The sequence below is a fragment of the Danio rerio genome, chromosome 22 (assembly GCF_049306965.1).
Source record: "Danio rerio strain Tuebingen ecotype United States chromosome 22, GRCz12tu, whole genome shotgun sequence".
Lineage (NCBI taxonomy): Eukaryota > Metazoa > Chordata > Actinopteri > Cypriniformes > Danionidae > Danio > Danio rerio.
The window spans coordinates 25733182-25753995 of record NC_133197.1 but is presented as its reverse complement, the minus strand read 5'-3'; the positions used below and the strand labels follow the sequence as shown (position 1 = coordinate 25753995).

The following is a 20814-nucleotide window of genomic DNA, read 5'->3' as shown; positions in this document are numbered from 1 at the left end:
TTAGTAGTTAGTTGTTATAAAACTAGATTTAAAAAGCATAAATAATTCTGTTTTCAAGTTCAGACGGAGTGATAAAGGCAAAAACAATTTACTTGGCCACTTAATCACCATCTGTCATGAAAACTTGTATAAACTTCAAGTAATTTAGCATGTTTTAATAATGTGTCTTTAGACTGGGTGTGTATTACATGATTAATAATCAATTTTTAGACTGTGTGTGTGTGTGTGTAGGCCTATTATTATTTAAAATAAAATTTAAAAATAAAAATTATTATATTATATAAAAAATATTCTTTATAATTCTTTTTTAATTAAATAAATAAAACCAAAAAGTAAATAACTGTTTGGTCTGACAAGTTTTCAGGACATAGCAAATTTCAGCACAACACTAACTAACTAGTCTCACTCACACACACACACACACACTTGTACACACTCTCACTAACATGTACATGCTCACTCTTGTACATGCTCTCTCTCACACACACCTACATTCTCTACAATCTCAATTCAAGTCAGAATTACTTTTTTAGCATGACTAAATGATACAATGTTGCCAACACAAACACATAGACATCTCACAGACACATGTACATGCTCTCTCTCACACACACACACTTCTACATGCTCTCTCATAAACATGTACTGGCTCTCTCTCTCTTACACACCCTAGCACATGCTGTCTTACACACACACATACACACGCACAAACAAATGTGCATGTTAATGATACTTATTTCTATAATTTTACGTGCTCATTAGGCTTACAATAGGTGGTTGCATTGTGATTATTTGGTCATGAAGGTATTAATGTTTTAAATTGTTTTTCAGCTGTTCGTGATGTCATACATTGCTACAAAAGGCTTTTGAAGCGGACAAGACGTGGACCAACCATGACCAGAGCGTTTCAGAGAGAAGGTGTCTCTCAAAATGCAGTGGATCAGCTTGCTGCAATTGCAGAGCTGTACTTTGCTAACAGGGAGCAATTTAACAGCATCAGCTTCACACCAGGAAAATTAACAGTTCGCTCAAAAGTGTAGAGAGCTCAGTTTTGGAGATTTTTGCATAAAGGTTGTATCAATAAAAAGGAAGGGTTCACTTTTGTCTTTTTATTTGAATAAGTGATTAGAGTAGATTTGCTATGTCACTTATTGTTGCCATGTTTACTGTATGTTTCTTTGTTCAGTAATGCTCCTGTTTACTGTTGGTAAAATGTAGAAGCAAAAACTTACAGCACAATAAGCTTAGCCTAAAATGCCATAAAAAAAAAAAAAAAAATATATATATATATATATATATATATATATATATATATATATATTAATTATATATATATATATATATATATATATATATATATATATATATATATATATATATATATTAATTATATATATATATATATATATATATATATATATATATATATATATATATATATATATTAATTATATATATTATTAATATATATATATATATATATATTAATTAATTTTCTTTTCACCTTAGTCCCTTTATTAATCTAGGGTTGCCACAATGGAATGAACCATTCCATGTTTTACACAGCAGATGCCCTACAAGCTGCAATGCGTCACTGGGAAACATCCAAACACACACATATTTGAGCCTACTCAATTTACCTGTACCGCATGTCTTTGGACTTGAGGAGGAAACCTGAGCACCCGGAGGACACCCACGCGAACACAGGGAGAACATGCAAACTCCACACAGAAATGCCACCTGACCTAGCTGAGGCTCAAACCAACGACCTTCTTACTGTGAGGCGAATGTTTTACCCTCTGCGCCACCACATTGCCTGCCATTTAAATTGTTTTTCTAAAATTAGTTTTTTTTTCAGCGTTCTATGTTAAAGACAATGAAAAAAAAATTGCTACAAAAAAAGAACTGAGACTTAAAAAATATACATTTTAGAAAAAAATGTATATGGTGCCTGCATGGTGGTGCAGTGCGTAGCATGTTTGCCTCACAGCAAGAAGGTCACTGGTTCGAGCCTCGGCTGGGTCAGTTGGTGTTTCTGTGTGGAGTTTGCATGTTCTCCCCATGTTCGTGTGGGTTTCCTCTGGGTGCTCTGGTTTCCCTGACAAGTCCAAAAACATGTGGTACAGGGGAATTGGGTAGGCTAATTTGTATGTAGTGTATGAGTGTGTGAATGAGTGTGTATGGTTGTTTTCCAGTGATGGCTGGAAGGGCATCCGCTGCATAAAAACATATGCTGAATAAGTTGGTGGTTCCTTCCGCTTTGGCAACCCCTGATTATTAAAGGGACTAAGCTGAAAAAAAAAAAATAAATTAATGAATGTTATTCGCTTGTTAAGTCAAGTGTGACGTCACGCGAAGCGGCTTCCGGGTCCAAGTCAACTCTATTCAACTGAATGGGGAGACTCATGAAATGGTAATAATAAACGTTTGCAAAGCGATTTAATACTTTCGAAAATCACGATCGCAGTATATATGTCCATGCCTTATATCCGATGTCAAAAAGTGATTTATTTTTTTTTTAATTGTTACATTTTTGGTATTTGTTATGCAGCAAGCCCAGAGATTGTTGTGTACACTATGCTTTTATATAAAATTAACTTTAATGTGTGATAGGAATGAAACGTAATCATAAACGAATGATTTCTCCACTCAAATGAATGGTGACTTGGACCCGGAAACAGTATTACATAAGTCATCACTTAACAAGCGGATATGGTTTTGCATCTAAACTCTTCAAATGTAACAATTGTTTTTAGTTGTCCTGAAGTTAATGTTTTCTTTAGCTTAATTATCTGGGCTGTTCATTTTTTTGACAGCAATACATTAAAAGCAGTTGAACGAACTAATGACTCTGGTATTTATTTTTATGTTTTTGTATGTGTGGTGCTGTTGTGTGTCTTCAAATACTTGCACCAGTGTTGCTACTACCTGTCTGTTGACTATCTGCTGAACATTCACAGAATAGTAATAGTACCATGCTGTCTGTGATGTTGGCTCCTTACAGTCATTCAACAGCATTTCTTAGGTTTTCACTTCATTTTGATGGGCCTAGTGTGACAACAGATGAGCAGATAAATGTAACTTAAAGTAAACTAACTGTCTACTGAAAGTTAGGTTAAATGCAACGAATAGTTAGTTGAACACTTTTGCAAATACATGAATGAAATTTGTACCTAACCCTAACTTTATATTTGTTTAAAGTTCATTTTAAATTATGTTGCGTTGCTACTTATAGGCATCTGAATGTTTACTGAAGGTCTATTCATAAACTGATTAACAACTACATGCAGACACTGACAACAAAGAAAATCTTGATGGTAAATGTACTGAAAACTTGTTGAAGATTTGTTGCATATCTACTAATACACTGTAATACACTACAACCTAATTTGGTAGCACGTAACTTATCAAAAGTTTAATAAATGTTGAGGATTTGTTGCATATCTACTGATACTTTGTTGAACATCTGTTGAAAATTTGTTACATATTTACTGATACACTAACAAACATCTAGAACCTTAATGCTGAGGATTTGTTGCTTATCTACTGATACTCTGTTGAACATTTGTTGAAGATTTGTTACATATCTACTGATACATTGTTGACCATCTAGAACCTATATTGGTAACACTTAACTTACCAAAAGTTTAATGAATGTTTACATGTTGTAGACATTGTAATGATTGCCTAGAAACATTTAAAAAACAATCTACAGATACTACCCAGATGAGAGTAAACAGATAAGAACTTGAAAAGTAACTTATGGTCAACAGACTATCTAAAGGGGGACCATCAAAATAAAGTGTTACCCTTATCTGAGAAGTGATGAAGAAACCAGCTGTTCAACCGTTCTATTCAAATCACTGTTGACAATGCAAACACAGGCTGGAGAAACAGAGCTACACTACAGCAGGGGGTAATGCGAGAAAGTCACCCTTCTCCTTTCACCACAAGGCAAGCCCCCCTTCTTGACCTTTAAGCGACTTGCTGATCAGAGCACATTTTACATCAAATGTCCAAGGTTTTAATATGGTGTATCTTGCAGCACTATATTCATGTTTGGTATCATTTTAAACGTCTGTGTGTGATTGGTAAAGTGGTCTTAGGCCGTACTCACACTAGGTACAGTTGCCTCGAACCGGGTTAAAGCACAATTGTCCCCCCTCCCGTCTCCCCCGATGGCCCGTGCTCACACCACAAACGGGCTTCGGCACGCTTACGTCATCTTGTAAATAAACATCCCCATTGCAGCATCTCTGAGACTTATGCTGCAATGTATTTCTCTGGTCAGGTATGCATCTCTAACTCTTTGATATATCTTTGATTAATGGATGTTGTATTGTTACAGTATCATCTCTAAATTGGCTTCCTGATGATTTATTATGTAATTGGCAGAATACAATTTTACCTGACAAATAAAATGTTACGTTTTGATTAATTCTGGAGTTTTGCGATTTCATTGTATCCAGTAGATTAGAGGAGTCTTCATTACCTTTATAGTATGGCATAAATTGAACTGATTAATAGGCACATTTGTTTATACGCAGCCATAGAGAGCCTATAACATGTAGACCTTTTAATCATTTAACCACTGGAAGTAGCAAGTTGTATGAGCTTGGCTAAGGATCTGTTTTTTTTTAAAGACTAGGTAAGCATTAATGCGACCAGCTTATTCAAATATAGTTAATCCTGCATCCTCTGACTATTTTCAGAGTGTCGACATATTGTCCGTGAGAAGAAGCGCAAACCCGGGGCGTGGAACTCTGAGCAATGTTGGTCCCTAATGAACGTACAATTTAGAATATCGGACCCCAGAAAATATCAAAACTCTAAATTAAATCATAAATGATAAATGTGATCCGTTCTTACAATTAGAAATACAATCTAAATTTTAGGATAATTTAAATTGGAGTCAGATTAAATCCGGAGCTGAAAAACGAATATAAATAAATTCAAATGTTGTTAAAGTATGTCCATTTTAACATAGCTAAGTATGTTACAACATATTTTAAATAGCTTAAAGTTGATCTTAAGTATAAATAAAATAACATTTAACATGCTTAAAGTTGTTCCAAAATAACACATTTTATATCCACTTAGTACAATTAAAATATGATAATTACATCAAAAAATACAATTGAATTACACTCTCTTTTTACCTATGTAATTTCCACCATGGCACATCACATATTTACCTATTGTTCTGTTTGCCATTAAACAGAAACAGAGTGGCACTGCAAATATGTACCAACTCATAACTTATAATTTGAAGTATATGGGCCTTGAGCCCAAAGCCTACTGAAGGCAAGCCTGAAATGATTACCATAAAAAGTATAATGGCTAATGCTAACACTGCCTCTATGGCAATACACAGGGAAAGACACTTAAATCTGTGACAATATGGGTTTGGCTAAAACCTTCTTCACATGAACAAGATAGAAAATATCTTGATAGACCAAGAGCAGAAAGGAGGGAGCACAGCATGTTTCTATAAAGAATTGTAGCGACTACGCCACCCCAACTTAATGAGGAATACGTCCAATCAAGGGAGGAGCTGGGCTCTCACCAGCAGGAGTAAACACCAAAGAATAAATCCACAGCACTCTATAGACACACCACCGTGTACTTCACCCACTCAGCATCACTCAAAGAAGTGTCCATCACCAGTTTATACTGAAGGGCCCCTCCACCCGGGAGGTCCAGGCTCCTGAAAAACACAAAAGGTGTAAATATACAGACAAAACTGTAGTCAAATCAACGCTAAGTCTGTTGCTCACAGAAAATTGACATGTCAGACTTCTCATTTTACAATACTTTATATATCAAACCAATATCACACCTGAGAAAAATCAAATACAGTTAAACAATACAACCAAGATGAAATACTAAAATATCAAAATGTGTGGTGTTGCTATAACTTACAGCAGTAGCACTAGCAACACCACGAAATCAACATCCAAAACATGCAAATAAAAAGCTCAAATTACACGCAAAACGAAGTGATACAAATAAAACTCAATCCAACCCCCCTCTACTAGAGGCGATGTGTTAAGAGTATGGAATCACTTACCTGTTTGCGTTGTCTTTGTGTGTTTGGAGCACGTGGGTTTGTTTTGACAGCTGGCCACGTGCTTCTTGTCCGCGTGCTTTTTGTTTCCCCGCCTTAGAGACCTGGTAATCAATTTGCGATCCTCTCCTTTACCTGTTGCTGCTTGATTTCTCCCCTATTTAGTCTCCTCTCGTCTCTTGTCTTTCGTCAGTCCGTTTTGCATGCTCGTGAGGCTTGTAAGCTAATATCCATTGTGAGTAATCTGTCTTGTCGTGTCCTGTTTCCCCAGACTCCAAGCTCCTGCTTGTTTTGGTTTCGTTTTTTCTCTCCTTACTTTATTTTGATACTTTGTCCTGTCATCCGGCTCGCTGTGGTTTGGTCTGGCTGTCTCATTCTCACTACTGAATCTCCACCAAGGGAGAACGCCCAGCAGTACCCCGTAAGGCTCTTCTTCTCCGGTGCTGGCCGAGCGTCTGGTATCGCTCTATCGCCCCCTGGCGGTATTATCCGGAACTCCCCTTATTACTTTCATCTCTCCTTCTGCTGCCCAGTGAAGCCTTGGGAGCGCTCTCCTGCCATCTGGTGGTAGCGCCCGTAACTGCGCCGATTTCTGAGTCCAGTTTTTTGAGTTTTGAACTGCCTTTTGAGGATATTTTGTGTTTTTTTCAGAAGAATAAATTTGTTTCACCTGCATTTGAATCTGTTCCCTTTCTACCCTGACAGAACGGACTGACCAAATTATGGATTCAGCAGGTGCTGAGCATGTAAGAAACGCAGTGGCACAGCAGGGCATTCTCCTTAGCCAGCACGCTACACAGTTAAATGCAGCCTCGCAGGAGGTGGAGATGTTAAGGGCCGAAGTAATCGAGCTTAATGCTCAAATTCAGGAGCTTCATGAGAATGCCCGGGGTGGCAGACAGGTGGCTATTCCTCATCTCGAACCTGAACCTCACGCCAACAACCCACCGCCCTATGACGGGGATCCTAGTTCTTGCCGGGCATTCCTCTCACAGTGCTCCCTAGTATTCGCTCTACAGCCCCGTCGCTATGTACTGAAGAGTCAAAGGTGGCGTTTGTAATCACCCTTCTTAAGGGCAGGGCCCGTGATTGGGCAACAGCAGTGTGGGATGCACGTGCCCCTTTCTGTGCCATGTTTGAGGACTTCCGTGCAGAAATGACCAAGCTGTTTGACCGATCCGCCCAGGGAGATGAAGCAGCCTCCCAACTGGCCCAGCTGAGTCAGGGAGGACGCTCGGTTACTGATTATTTTGTTCTGTTCAGAACCCTGGCAGCTGCCTGCACATGGAATGAGGCGGCTCTTCGTGCCAGATTTAGGGATGGTCTGGATGACTACATACAAGATGAGATTGCCACTCATGACCTTCCCCGAGACTTTGATGCCCTGGTGGATCTCGCTCTTCGGGTGGAGGCCCGACTGCATCGTCGCCAGCATAGACGAGTCTCTGGTGCCTCATGGATGAATGAGGGCCCTTCAAATGATCCTCGCACCCCATTACCTACCACCTCACCAGAGCCGATGCAATTAGGTCGTCTTCGACTGACTGTTGAGGAGAAGCGGCTTCGTCTGGCTCGAGGCCTTTGCCTGTACTGTGGGAAGCCGGGTCACAGAGCATTGCAGTGTCCTTTAAAAGCTCCAGCCCATCAGTAAACCGGGAGATTCTGGTGGGCACTCTCCCTTGTTTCGACACCCCCACACAACGCACCTGTCTCCCAGTCTCAGTCCAGTTCAATGGATTGACTCACTCTTGTCCTGCCTTGCTTGACTCTGGAGCTGAGGGAGACTTTTTGGACAGCACCACGGCCAGATCTTGGGGCATCCCAGCCATTCCTCTCTCCTCTCCCATCACTGTGCGCTCCCTTAATGGGTTTGCCATCACATCCATCACCCACTCTACCCCCTCTGTAAGTTTGATAGTCTCTGGAAATCACCGTGAGGTTATTACTTTTTATTTATTCGACTCCCCGAGTGCTCCAGTGGTATTGGGGCACCCGTGGTTAAGTAAACACAACCCTCACGTTGATTGGTCAGGGAATTCTGTGTTGTCTTGGAGTCAGTCTTGTCTTGCTGTTTGTCTTGGTCCTGCTCCGTGTCCTGGTTCTGTGTCTCATGTGTTTCAGATGGAGAGGGTGGATCTCTCTGGAGTCCCGGTGGAGTACCACGATCTTCGCCAGGTCTTCAGCAAGTCTCGAGCCACTTCCTTGCCTCCGCACCGGCCATACGATTGTGCCATCGAACTCCTCCCAGGCACTTCTCCGCCAAAGGGTCGATTGTATTCCCTTTCTGCTCCTGAGAGAGAGGCTATGGACCGGTATATTCGAGAGTCTTTAGAAGCCGACCTCATCCGTCCCTCTTCCTCTCCAGCCGGGGCTGGGTTCTTCTTTGTTAAAAAGAAGGATGGTTCTCTGCGCCCTTGTATTGACTACAGAGGCCTTAATGACATTACTGTTAAGAACAGGTATCCTCTGCCTTTAATGTCTTCTGCCTTTGAGTTATTGCAGGGAGCCAAGGTCTTTACTAAACTAGACCTCCGTAATGCCTATCACCTGATCCGGATACGTGAGGGGGATGAGTGGAAGACTGCGTTCAACACACCAACGGGGCATTTTGAATACCGAGTTCTACCCTTCGGGCTCACCAATGCCCCTGCAGTCTTCCAGGCCCTGGTGAATGATGTGCTGAGAGACATGGTAAACAGATTTGTCTTTGTGTACCTTGACGATATTCTTATCTTTTCTGAGTCAGAACAGGTACACACTCAGCATGTCCGCCAGGTGCTACAGCGGCTGCTGGAAAACCAGCTGTATGTCAAAGCGGAGAAGTGCGTGTTCCACAGCAAGTCTGTTTCGTTCCTGGGGCATATTGTCTCGACGGAGGGCATTAAGGCTGATCCCGCTAAGGTAAGGGCCGTTGCCAAGTGGCCAGTCCCTGACTCTCGTAAGGCTCTGCAGCGGTTCCTTGGATTTGCCAACTTTTATAGACGGTTCATCCGGAACTTTAGCTCGGTCGCTGCACCCTTAACGGCTCTCACCTCACCTAAGGTACCGTTTATATGGCACAGTCAGGCACAGGAGGCCTTTGATGTTCTCAAGTCCCGTTTCATCACTGCTCCTGTCCTTTGTCTTCCAGATCCTAAACGGCAGTTTATCGTTGAGGTGGATGCCTCGGAGGTCGGGATAGGCGCGGTCTTATCTCAGCGATCCTCTAGGGATGGGAAGGTGCATCCGTGTGCCTTCTTCTCTCACCGTCTGAGCCCAGCCGAACGAAACTACGACATTGGTAACAGAGAGCTGCTGGCGGTCAGGCTGGCCCTGGGTGAGTGGCGCCACTGGTTGGAGGGGGCGGCACAACCGTTCTTGGTCTGGACGGACCACAAAAATCTAGAATATATCCGTTCAGCCAAGAGATTGAGTTCCCGTCAGGCCCGATGGGCACTTTTCTTCGGACGCTTTAATTTTTCCCTCTCGTACTGGCCTGGGTCCAAGAATATAAAACCTGATGCACTCTCCCGCCTGTTTGATGTGCCAGGAGGAGAGGCTACCCCCGAAGCCATCCTTCCTAGAGAGGTGGTGGTGGGAACTCTCTCCTGGGACATCGAACGGCGGGTAGAGAAGGCCGTGCGAGGAGGGGGAGCTCCAGAAGGGTGTCCAGAGGGAAGGCTATTTGTGCCAGCCAGTTTAAGATCCGAAGTACTCCAGTGGGGTCATGAGTCCAGAGTAGCCTGTCACCCAGGAGTCCGGAGATCGCTGGTCAATATCCAACAGCGATTTTGGTGGCCTTCAATGGCCCAAGACGTCAGACAGTTTGTATTGGCTTGTTTTGTATGTGCCCAGAATAAGACATCTAATCGGCCACCCATTGGTCTGTTACGTCCCCTTCCCATTCCCTCTCGACCCTGGTCACATGTGGCTCTTGATTTTATCACTGGCCTACCCCCATCGAGAGGTAACACTGTAATCTTAACAGTGGTGGACCGTTTCTCTAAAGCGGCCCATTTTATCCCTTTACCCAAACTCCCATCAGCCAAGGAGACTGCTCAGGCGGTAGTTGACCACGTCTTCCGGATTCATGGCCTTCCGATGGATGTGGTCTCTGACAGAGGACCCCAATTTGTCTCCCGGTTTTGGAAAGAGTTCTGTAGACAGATCGGGGCCTCTACGAGTCTGTCCTCAGGTTTTCACCCCCAGACCAATGGGCAAACTGAACGAGCCAATCAGGATCTTGAGAGAAGTCTCCGCTGTCTGGTGTCTCAAAATCCGGGCTCTTGGAGCCAGCAGTTGTCTTGGATTGAATATGCCCACAACTCCCTGCCGGTAGCTTCTACAGGTATGTCCCCTTTCCAATGTTCTGTTGGTTATCAACCCCCTTTGTTCCCCGCTCAGGAACCCGATGCCGCTGTTCCGTCTGCCTTGGCCTTTGTCCGAAGGTGTCGCCACACATGGAGGAGGGCTAAGGAGGCCTTGGCCCAGGCTTCCAGACGAACTAAGAGGGCGGCTGACCGCCACCGGACTCCTGCTCCCCTTTTTGTTTGTGGTCAAAAAGTTTGGCTGTCTACAAGGGACCTGCCTCTCCGTGTGCCTTCTCGGAAGCTGGCACCCAGGTTCATTGGGCCATACCGAATCACTAAAGTCTTGAGTCCAGTGACGGTTCGGCTCCAGCTTCCTTGCACTCTTGGTCGGGTTCACCCTGTTTTTCATGTATCCAGGGTAAAGCCTGTTATCAAATCCCCACTCAACCCTGTTACTTCCCCGGCTCCACCTCCCCCTCGTCTGGTGGACGGCACTCCGGTCTATACTGTGAAGAGACTCCTTGACCGGAGACGTCGTGGTCGGGGTTTCCAATACCTCGTGGACTGGGAGGGCTATGGTGCGGAGGAGAGGTCTTGGATTCCGGCACGGGACATCTTGGACCGGTCGTTGATCGTGGACTTCCATCGGCGGCGAGGTGAGCCCCTTCTGGGGGCGCCAGGTGGCGCCCCTGGGAGGGGGGGGTACTGTTAAGAGTATGGAATCACTTACCTGTTTGCGTTGTCTTTGTGTGTTTGGAGCACGTGGGTTTGTTTTGACAGCTGGCCACGTGCTTCTTGTCCGCGTGCTTTTTGTTTCCCCGCCTTAGAGACCTGGTAATCAATTTGCGATCCTCTCCTTCACCTGTTGCTGCTTGATTTCTCCCCTATTTAGTCTCCTCTCGTCTCTTGTCTTTCGTCAGTCCGTTTTGCATGCTCGTGAGGCTTGTAAGCTAATATCCATTGTGAGTAATCTGTCTTGTCGTGTCCTGTTTCCCCAGACTCCAAGCTCCTGCTTGTTTTGGTTTCGTTTTTTCTCTCCTTACTTTATTTTGATACTTTGTCCTGTCATCCGGCTCGCTGTGGTTTGGTCTGGCTGTCCCATTCTCACTACTGAATCTCCACCAAGGGAGAACGCCCAGCAGTACCCCGTAAGGCTCTTCTTCTCCGGTGCTGGCCGAGCGTCTGGTATCGCTCTATCGCCCCCTGGCGGTATTATCCGGAACTCCCCTTATTACTTTCATCTCTCCTTCTGCTGCCCAGTGAAGCCTTGGGAGCGCTCTCCTGCCATCTGGTGGTATCGCCCGGAACTGCGCCGATTTCTGAGTCCAGTTTTTTGAGTTTTGAACTGCCTTTTGAGGATATTTTGTGTTTTTTTGAGAAGAATAAATTTGTTTCACCTGCATTTGAATCTGTTCCCTTTCTACCCTGACACGATGTCCGCAACCGTTTGTTCGCTGTATTCAACAGGGCTCTTGAACGCCGCTGGAATGGCTTGGATACTACAACAGATGCCCAGTGCAGGACGCACCAATATAACTCGGCAGAACATTGTCGAAAGTAGATCATCTGGGTACTTCTTGCATACTGTTTTTCAAATTTTAGGAATTTGGACACATTACTCGACTCGCATTCTTTTTTAGCATAGCATATAGTATGGAAGTATGCGATTTCAGACACAGCCTGTTTCTTCGAGATCACTAGAAGGCTATAGGCAGGAGTGTTTAATTAGGGTAGGAGCTTAACTCTGCAGGACAGTGGCCCTCCATGACTAAAGTTGCCCATCCCTGATCTGCTCTTTCCCCACTTTCACTTTGAGACTGGCCTGGTGCTGCTGTCCTGAAATCGCTGTCATGTATAGTATATCTGTGGTGTGATATGAGAGACATGAGAGAGACACACCAAAACTCAAACCTTTTATTACTCATTTCGATTTTTATTTAAAATTGTAACATGAAATTTAAAAATTGGCAATTTATTTGATTGAAAATAAATCAACAAATTTAAACTGTTCATAGTGACTTCTCAAGTTGAATTTGATGGTAAATTTCAACTAAAGTCTGAGCATCTACTTTATGACCAAAAGCTGCTATGATCTTAGTTCCAAAGAATATGTCTGTAAGAAAAGGGAAGGAAATAAGCTGAATCTACCACAGCCCCTTAAAACCAGAGAGACACCACAACTAACAGCAAAAAAAAGTCAAGATATAATGTAGGTAAGTGAAATCTTTAATTGCATTTAAATTTAATATTAAAACAGTTTTTAAGCATAACTTTTGAAAGGTTTTACTGTTATCAAGATTCAATGTGGTGACAAAGTATAACAACAGGCTAATGAATCCTCTAAACTAATGACTCTTTAAGTGTGTCAGAGTGAAACTCAACTCGTGACTCTGTCTTTTACAGGATCAGCAGTTATCCATCGTTCATTTATTTCTGATGTTACTCAAAAAGAAGATCATGAACTCCAGACTCTTTCCACTGATCCTACTGCTGCACATCCCAGGTATGACCATCTTTGTGTTTTATTCTCCTCTGTAATGTTTGGTAATTTAGCATGACAGGAATGATATTTTACATTTTTGATTTTTCAAGTTGTCAGTCTCAGTGTTTATCTAACTTAATTTGTCTTGCGGTTCCCCAAAGTGACTGCATATATATTTGAAATTGAAGATATTTAAAAATGTACAACTAATTAAGCAACAATGTTTGGTGGGTGTGAGTAGAATATCGATATTTTAAGTGTGGATTGTTTTAACATAGTGTGTGGCTTGGTTAGAACGCTTTATTTATTCTAGTGAATGATACATTTATTCATTATTCTTTAAACTGCATTACAAACCAAACAGTGAACTGAGATTGAAAGTGAAGTGATGTGTATGAGGACCCATACATAGTAATACACTAAATGAAAGTCGTAGTCTAGTGAAGTATGTCCAACACTGTCCATGTTGAATGTCTACCTAATGAAATATATCCAATTCAACTCTTAAACTCCTTAGAAGAAACTCCAAAACTGAAAAAATGTGTGTCAGATGGAGAGGCATTATTTTAGAGTTACCTACTCATCTCATTTGTATAGTATGTAAACTTCTCTCAAGAATGAATTTTTTTATTTTCAGGTTCTCTAACACTGCAAAGTCTCTCTGTGGCCTGTAAAGAGAGTGTCTGTGCTGTGAAGGGATCTCAGGTGACATTGGTGTGCTCTTACAGAATCAACTTCAAAACTGCGTTCTGGTTCAGTCAGAAACAAAATATAAAGTGGAGAAAAAACAATGAACCTGAAGATTTGACGTTAGACTCCGACTACTCAGGAAGGGTGAAATCATCCATCAGTTATTACACGTCAACCCTCACAATATCAGATGTGAGAGAGCGAGACTCTGGAGAATATCAGCTCATGTTCATCATGAAAGATGGAGATAAACATCTCGCCTCAGTCGCCATCAATCTAACAGTCACAGGTGAAACTCAGTCTAGATTCGGGTTAGTTTAAATGTTTCCATCAGGCATGTATTTAAAAGCATTTCTTAATTTTTTTCTTGTTCAGACCTGAAGATGAGGATGACCACTAACCCGCGAGATCAGACAGTAGAACTGGCTTGTGATTCTTACTGCAGCTCTAAAGATTGGTCTTACAATTGGAAGAATGGAAATATTAAATATAATTAATTTTCCCCCAAGACATTTGTGGAACCTAACAAAAATGTATACAGCCACTTATGTTCTGTTGACCAAAACATTAAAAATCCCTCGTCCTCTGTATGTAAGTAAAACATAATACAAAATATAAATATACTGTAGCTATAAATGTAATGGTTTGTACTACTGTTTGATTGTATGATTACTTAAGTTTAAAGAGATGTTCTTAAAGCAACTGTTTTGTATATTAAACCTTGACTCTTTCAGGTGTTTCTAAGAGTGGCTGCTGGGATGTGTCTTACACATCTACAAGAATCTGTGCTCTTATAAACTCAACAGTAGACATTTCCTGCACATACTCACATCCCTCTGATTATATGATTAATAAAACATTCTGGCATTATGGTCAGACTGGGGGCTTCAGGGATCTGTGTGAGGAGCATCAGTTTGCTGGTCGTGTGGAGTTTGTGGAGAACAAACTGAGAATCAAAGAGCTCAAGATCAGCGACTCTGGAGAATATCGATTCAGAATCATCACAGACAAAACAGAAGGAAAATACTCTGGTTCACCTGGAGTCATTCTCACTGTTACAGGTATGGTAATTAGTTTTACTCATTGATCTTACATTGCTCTTGTAACTTCCTCATCTGTCTCTGTCTCTTCTGGAGATTCTCAGGGTTCGATTCTTGGCCGTCTTTTGTTTTCATTTATAATGAAGGACAGAGTTAATCTGCTCAGCTTAGGGTGCACTCACACTATGCTATCCGAACCATACCCAGGAGCATTTCCCAGTTTGTTTGACAAATGTGAGTGCTCAGAATCGGGCCTAGGCACTGTTCGGTTGGCCTGCCCTGGCCCAGTTGGAAGAGGTGTGGTAGACCATGGTTTCGGGCTTTGGCACTGTACATTTGTAGTGTGAGTGCAAAGCACACCTGAGCCAGAAACAGAAGATGCGATGTCACTATTATAGAACGGTTTCGTATGGATTCATTTATAATCTTATTTTTCAATAAACATGAACTGTCATAGTTTATTAAAGATGCAAACCCCTCACTGCACGACAGCTGCACCTTCAGCAAACTTCCTAATACCTGCAGCCTGATGACTTTTATGATAATTTATGAGCGTTAAAAAGTTGTGGATCTGTTCAGCAAAATATTTGACTGCATGTCACTGCCTCTCTATAACGATATAACTGAAGCAATGTCCACTGTGCTTTTCCTGTTAAACTGAACATATCATGTTGAACATTCATGTTTAACTGTCGCATCTTCGATAATGTAAGCATGCTCAGGTGCAAAAGGCAAAAGCATTGTGAGTGCAGGCCGTTGCAGGAGAGGGGAGTGGGGACAATCGCACTATGGCATGGTTCGAGCCAACTGTACTTTGTGTGAGCACAATTTTCAGACTATTTCAGATTTCATTTTCAGATATTTTCTTCTGTGTTGTCATGTATAGTACACTTTATAAATTTGTCTCTTTTACAAAACCCTACAATAAATTGTTAGCAATTCTATGTAATTTGAAATTAATACTCATCCTTCAATAAACACAACATTGTCAAGGATACCGTGATCATGTTCATAATGTGGCAGCAGATATGAAAAAAATTACATAATTGTAATGGCTCTTTTAGTTTGCAAAAATGGAATCTAGTGCTTTTTTGTTGTCCCTGGACAAGCAAATTTGTTTTCATGATGTATTTCATACAATTCAGGGTTCAACGCTAAGGATTTTTTCTACTGGCCCAATCAAGCTAGTGGTTCAGATTTTTACTTTCCCTGGCAAAATTTTTACTGGCCTCAATAAACAAAAACAAAAAAATAAGTTAATAGTTATTTCTTAGCATCATATTTTTTAATAATGTGCCAAAAGCTAAACATAATTGTATACATACACTTTTTATTCAGCATAACTTTTCTTTAAATACAACTGACAATTAAAAAATATATAATTTTGATAAAACAAAATAAAAAAAATTTAATATAAAAAAAATGAAATGTATATAAATGTATATAAATTTCCTAGAGATGGGAAAAAAAGGGCATCCGCTGCATAAATACTTGCTGGATAAGTTAGCGGTTCATTCCGCTGTGGCGACCCCGGATTAATAAAGGGACTAGGCCGACAAGAAAATGAATGATTTAAAATGTATATAAAGTGAAAATGTGCACTTTAATTTTGACACCCACAGACATTGTCACTAAATATAAATCAAAGAGGTAAGACTTCCTCTTACATAGCCTCATTTCAGTTGTCAAGTTTTGTAAAAATCTATCTGTTGAATTAATCAATCTATTTAAAAAAAATTAGACAGAATAATGCATTATAGGCTTAAAATATCAATAACTGATGAAGCAAGACTGCAGTCAGATCATGAAGCAGATCAATGCTGATCTTTCTTTCCAGGTGTCAGTGCAGTGCAGAACAGTGCAGTAGGCCTTATACAAAATATTATACGATTAAAATATGGAAACATTATCAGAGGGTAATTTATGTCAATTTTCCTAACAATATTTAAGCATGCTTCCACTTTCGCATTGGACATGAAACGCCGATCGGGCCAGTAATGATGCTGTATACTGTCCCAAGCGGCTCGCATGCTGAACCCGGGCCATCAGGCAATCCTTATTGTCAAACCCTGCAATTTTATTGTAGAGATTTAACTATTAATTAACAATGGTGACAAACATTAACTAAGAATTATTCTGTTTTTCAGATACTCAAGTGATAAGCAGACCACACACTGTATCAGAGGGAGAAAAAGTGATATTAAGCTGTTCAACTAAATGCACTCTGAGTAACAAACACACTTACATCTGGTACAAGAACGGACGACAGGTAACAGATGGATTCACTAAATACAACAAGCTGTACCTGGACTCAGTCAGCAATGAAGAGCTACAAGAGTTCTCCTGTGCTGTACGAGGTAAAATATCTCTATCATAAAAGCAAATGTTTCCCGTTTTCAATTGTGTCTGAACTTGAACATAGTGTCCTGTTAGAAATGAGTCCAGAGGTGAACACAGCTCTACAGAACACCCTGATTGTCCTGTTTGTGTTGATGATTATCACTCTCATAGGAGTCCTGCTGCATAGGTAAAAACATAAATTATTATGTGGTCAACTTGTAATGAGATCATGTGTGAATTTTACAGTCAGACTAAAACAATCCAGAAGCTTGCCATTGACAGCTCAAATTTTCTTCAATTGTCTATTTTTACTTTTAAAAACAATACTGTAAAATGTAGATCTTCATATTTTTGTACCATTGATGTTTGATAAAACCTCCAAAATGTACAAAATGTAAATGGGCTTAAAATACATCTAATGGCAATTCAAACACAAACATTTAGACTAAAACAAGCTGAATTTGGGCTTTCATTGAAAATTTCCTAGATGTCTAGCTAAAGTCTGAAATAGGCTAGTCATCAAATACACAGACATCAAATACACGTCTAATCATTTGTTCTTGCCTATTTGGTGGCTAGTCTATTTTTTGGTAATTGTTAGATGTCTAATAGATTTTCTCTGACAGCCCAAATTCAGTCTTGCTTTAGCAAATATGTCTGTCTTTGAATGGCTATTTAACATCTTTTAAACCCAAAATTGCCTGGTAGACAGTCTGTTTGGACTGGGGAAAGTTTTGAATTTTAAAATGATCCAGGTTGTTTTTATTGTGCAGTAAAGTCTTGCTCTTCTAGATCCCTAAAACATATTTCTTTTAACAAGATGCAGTTTAAACAGGAGGAGAAAGAATAAGTCATTTGAACAGCATGAGGACAAAAAAGAGGCTGTACAGGTCAGAGGAAATTACCAAACTGATTAACTCACACGCATATGCTTCAGTATATTTTGCCACTGATATAATGACTTCTTTTCTGCTTCAATTCTCAGTTGGATTCATCCTCAGTACATGAAACATTTCCTTTGTCTACGATCTGCACACAGCAAGATCACATTAAGGAACAGGACATTCATTATTCGAGCATACATTTCAAGAAGTCAAACATTAAGAACACATCGGTGGTGACTACTGATGTACAATCAAGCACTGATGATGTTCATTATGCTGCTGTGAAGTTTGGTTGATAACACATAATACCTACTGTGCAACCCAACCTTGCACATTTACGGGTGCGGTTCCGAAAACCATCATTAGCAAACTAAGTTCGCAAGTTTCGTCGTTACAAACAGTTTGTTGGTTTGGCATTTCCCAAATCCATTTGCAAACTGCGTGACACACTTGTACATTTCCACATCTACACCTAGAGCTGTAGTTAGAAGCTGAGTTCCTGTTTGTGTTCTATTCCCAGTTATCTCCTCTATGCCCTTCTCGTTTCAAATGTTCCAATATTTAAACTGGAAATGATTTAAAAAAAAAAAAAACATTAAAGTCATCTCTCTTAGGTGTAATTTGCTTTCAAAGTATTTTTACAGTTCAGTTTTATCGATCTTCATACTGACAATTGGATTCTCTTCAAACACTGCGGTGGCTCATGACCAAAGCTATAGGTGTTCTAATATTTAAAAGAGAATTTACTTTTAGTCTCCAAAGCTTGTAATACAATATATATACACACGTTAATTATTTTAATTGATAATAGGTTATTTATTAAGAAATCCATCTGTACTGTATATGACATAGGCCTGTTTGTTAGATCATTTCTGCAGTGGTTTTATTGTGTCAAAGTTGTAAAAGTAGACTTTTCAAAAAAATTAAATAAAAATAAGAAATATATACAGTTGAAGTCAGAATTATTAGCCCCCTTGTTTATTTTTCCCCCAATTTCTGTTTAACGAAGAGAAGATTATTATAACACATTTCTAAACATAATAGTTTTAATAACTCATGTCTAATAACTGATTTCTTTTATATTTGTCATGATGACAGTAAATAATATTTTACTAGATAATTTTCAAGACACTTCAATACAGATTAAAATGACATTTAAAGGCTTAACTAGATTAATTAGGGTAACTATACAGGTTGGGATAATTAGGCAAGTTATTGTATAATGATGGTTTGTTCTGCAGACTATCAGGAAAAAAATATAGCTTAAAGGGGCTAATAATTTTGTCCTTAAAATGGCTTTTAAAAAAATAATTACTGCTTTTATTCTAGCCAAAATAAAACAAATAAGATTTTTTCCAGAAGAAAAAATATTATCAGTCATACTGTGAAAATTTCTTTGCGCTGTTAAACATCATTTGGGAAATATTTAAAAACAAAAATTAAAATCAAAGGGGGGCTAATAATTCTGATGTCAACTGTCTATAAATAATAGCCTACTTAATAGGAGCAACACGGTGGGTGGCCCCACAGCAAGAAGGTCATTGGTTTGAGTCTCGGCTGGACCAGTTGGCATTTCTCTGTGGAGTTTGCATGTTCTCCCCATGTTGGCGTGGATTTCCTCTGGGTGCTTCAGTTTCCTCCACCATCCAAAGACATGGTACAGGTTAAGTGAATAAACTAAATTAGCCGTAGTGTTTGTGTGTAAACGCGAAAGTGTATGGGTGTGTTGGGTTGCGGCAGGAAGGGCATCTACTGTGTAAAACATATGCTGGATAAGTTCATTCCGCTGTTGCAACCCCTGATAAATAATCGACTAAGCTGAAGGAAAATGAATGAATGCATCCTACTTAATAATAACAACAAGCAAGATCATGATCATGCAAGGATCCACATGATTGAAGTTTGAACCTTTTCGTATTTTTTTATTACTGTGTTGCTTTATTTCAATATCAGTGCACTTTCGTATTTTATGCTTCAGCAGATTTAGAAGTGTAACTAATGCTTCATTATTAGACCTGTTCATATTAAAAACAAAAACTTTAATTATATCGATGATAACAGTGTGATATCAATGCCTTTATCTATCCACATACAGGATGCATCTGCCCTTGCTTTGTCATCTTCCCCAATTTGGTTTTGAAAGGCTGAAAATCATCAAAGATATTTATTTTTATTGCAAATCATGTATTATGAAATGCAAAAGGCTCAGAAGTGCTGATAAAGATTAGATCTGTGGGCTGAGATTTGTGGATTTGAAGTTCTGGTCTACAATGTGGTCACGCACTGGGGTAGCTATAACCTGCAGATTTTTGGTTACATAGTCAAGGAAGGGATAAATAACCTTCTAACTGGTGCTCTGTGTTTGTTTTGTTCTGTGGATTGTTTAGATCTTACTGGTTTACTGATTATTCAATAATTCAAGAACTCCTGTGTTTAAACTCTTTATTATGATGTAGACAGAACACAATCCTAACTGACAACCAGTACACAGAACAGAAACTACAAGGGCTCATTCACACAGATTACATTTTTCCATTCCAATGTGCTACCTTTTTATTGTTTTTCAATGTAGATGCAACCTTCACAGACAGGCATGGTCATTATGTTTAAACTCAGGGGTTGATGGGTTGTTTAGAATGAGTTTTTTGTTTAAATGTGTTAATAATAATGTTCCCCTCCATACATGACATAGTGATATATTATCATGAGTTTGTTAAGTTGCTCTTTAAGATTAATATTTGTTCTCATATAGCTAGCTACATTTAGCTTGAAGTGTTATTACATTAATTAGCAATCATGTACTAACAAGTAATTTAGGTAACTCTTAATTACACATGAAGTGAAGTGTGTATTGTCAAGTGCGGTTACTCATACTCAAAATTACATTTACATTTACATTTAGTCATTTAGCAGACGCTTTTATCCAAAGCGACTTACAAATGAGGACAAGGAAGCAATTTACACAACTAAGAGCAACAATGAATAAGTACTAAAGGCAAGTTTCAGGTCTGTAAAGTCTAAG

General features: G+C 39.9%; 1 protein-coding gene across 6 annotated transcripts in view; it reads left to right on the top strand.

Annotated features, from left to right (window-relative positions):
* LOC793843 (sialoadhesin) overlaps positions 1–19846 on the top strand; it is a 48600-nt gene extending 28754 nt beyond the window's left edge. Inside the window, exons 2-10 of one of the 6 annotated variants that reach the window (XM_073937724.1) lie at positions 11824–12569; positions 12760–12859; positions 13476–13817; positions 13904–14119; positions 14263–14589; positions 16716–16925; positions 17002–17095; positions 17735–17798; positions 17894–19846. In XM_073937724.1, the coding sequence (XP_073793825.1) occupies positions 14373–14589; positions 16716–16925; positions 17002–17095; positions 17735–17798; positions 17894–18088 (780 nt within the window). In that variant the 5' untranslated portion in view covers positions 11824–12569; positions 12760–12859; positions 13476–13817; positions 13904–14119; positions 14263–14372 and the 3' untranslated portion in view covers positions 18089–19846. Of the gene's footprint in view, positions 1–11823; positions 12570–12759; positions 12860–13475; positions 13818–13903; positions 14120–14262; positions 14590–16715; positions 16926–17001; positions 17096–17728; positions 17799–17893 lie in introns of those variants that run through there. The other 5 variants (XM_068216464.2, XM_021469702.3, XM_073937723.1 and 2 more) reach the window with 5 other exon arrangements.
* Positions 19847–20814: the final 968 nt, after the last annotated feature.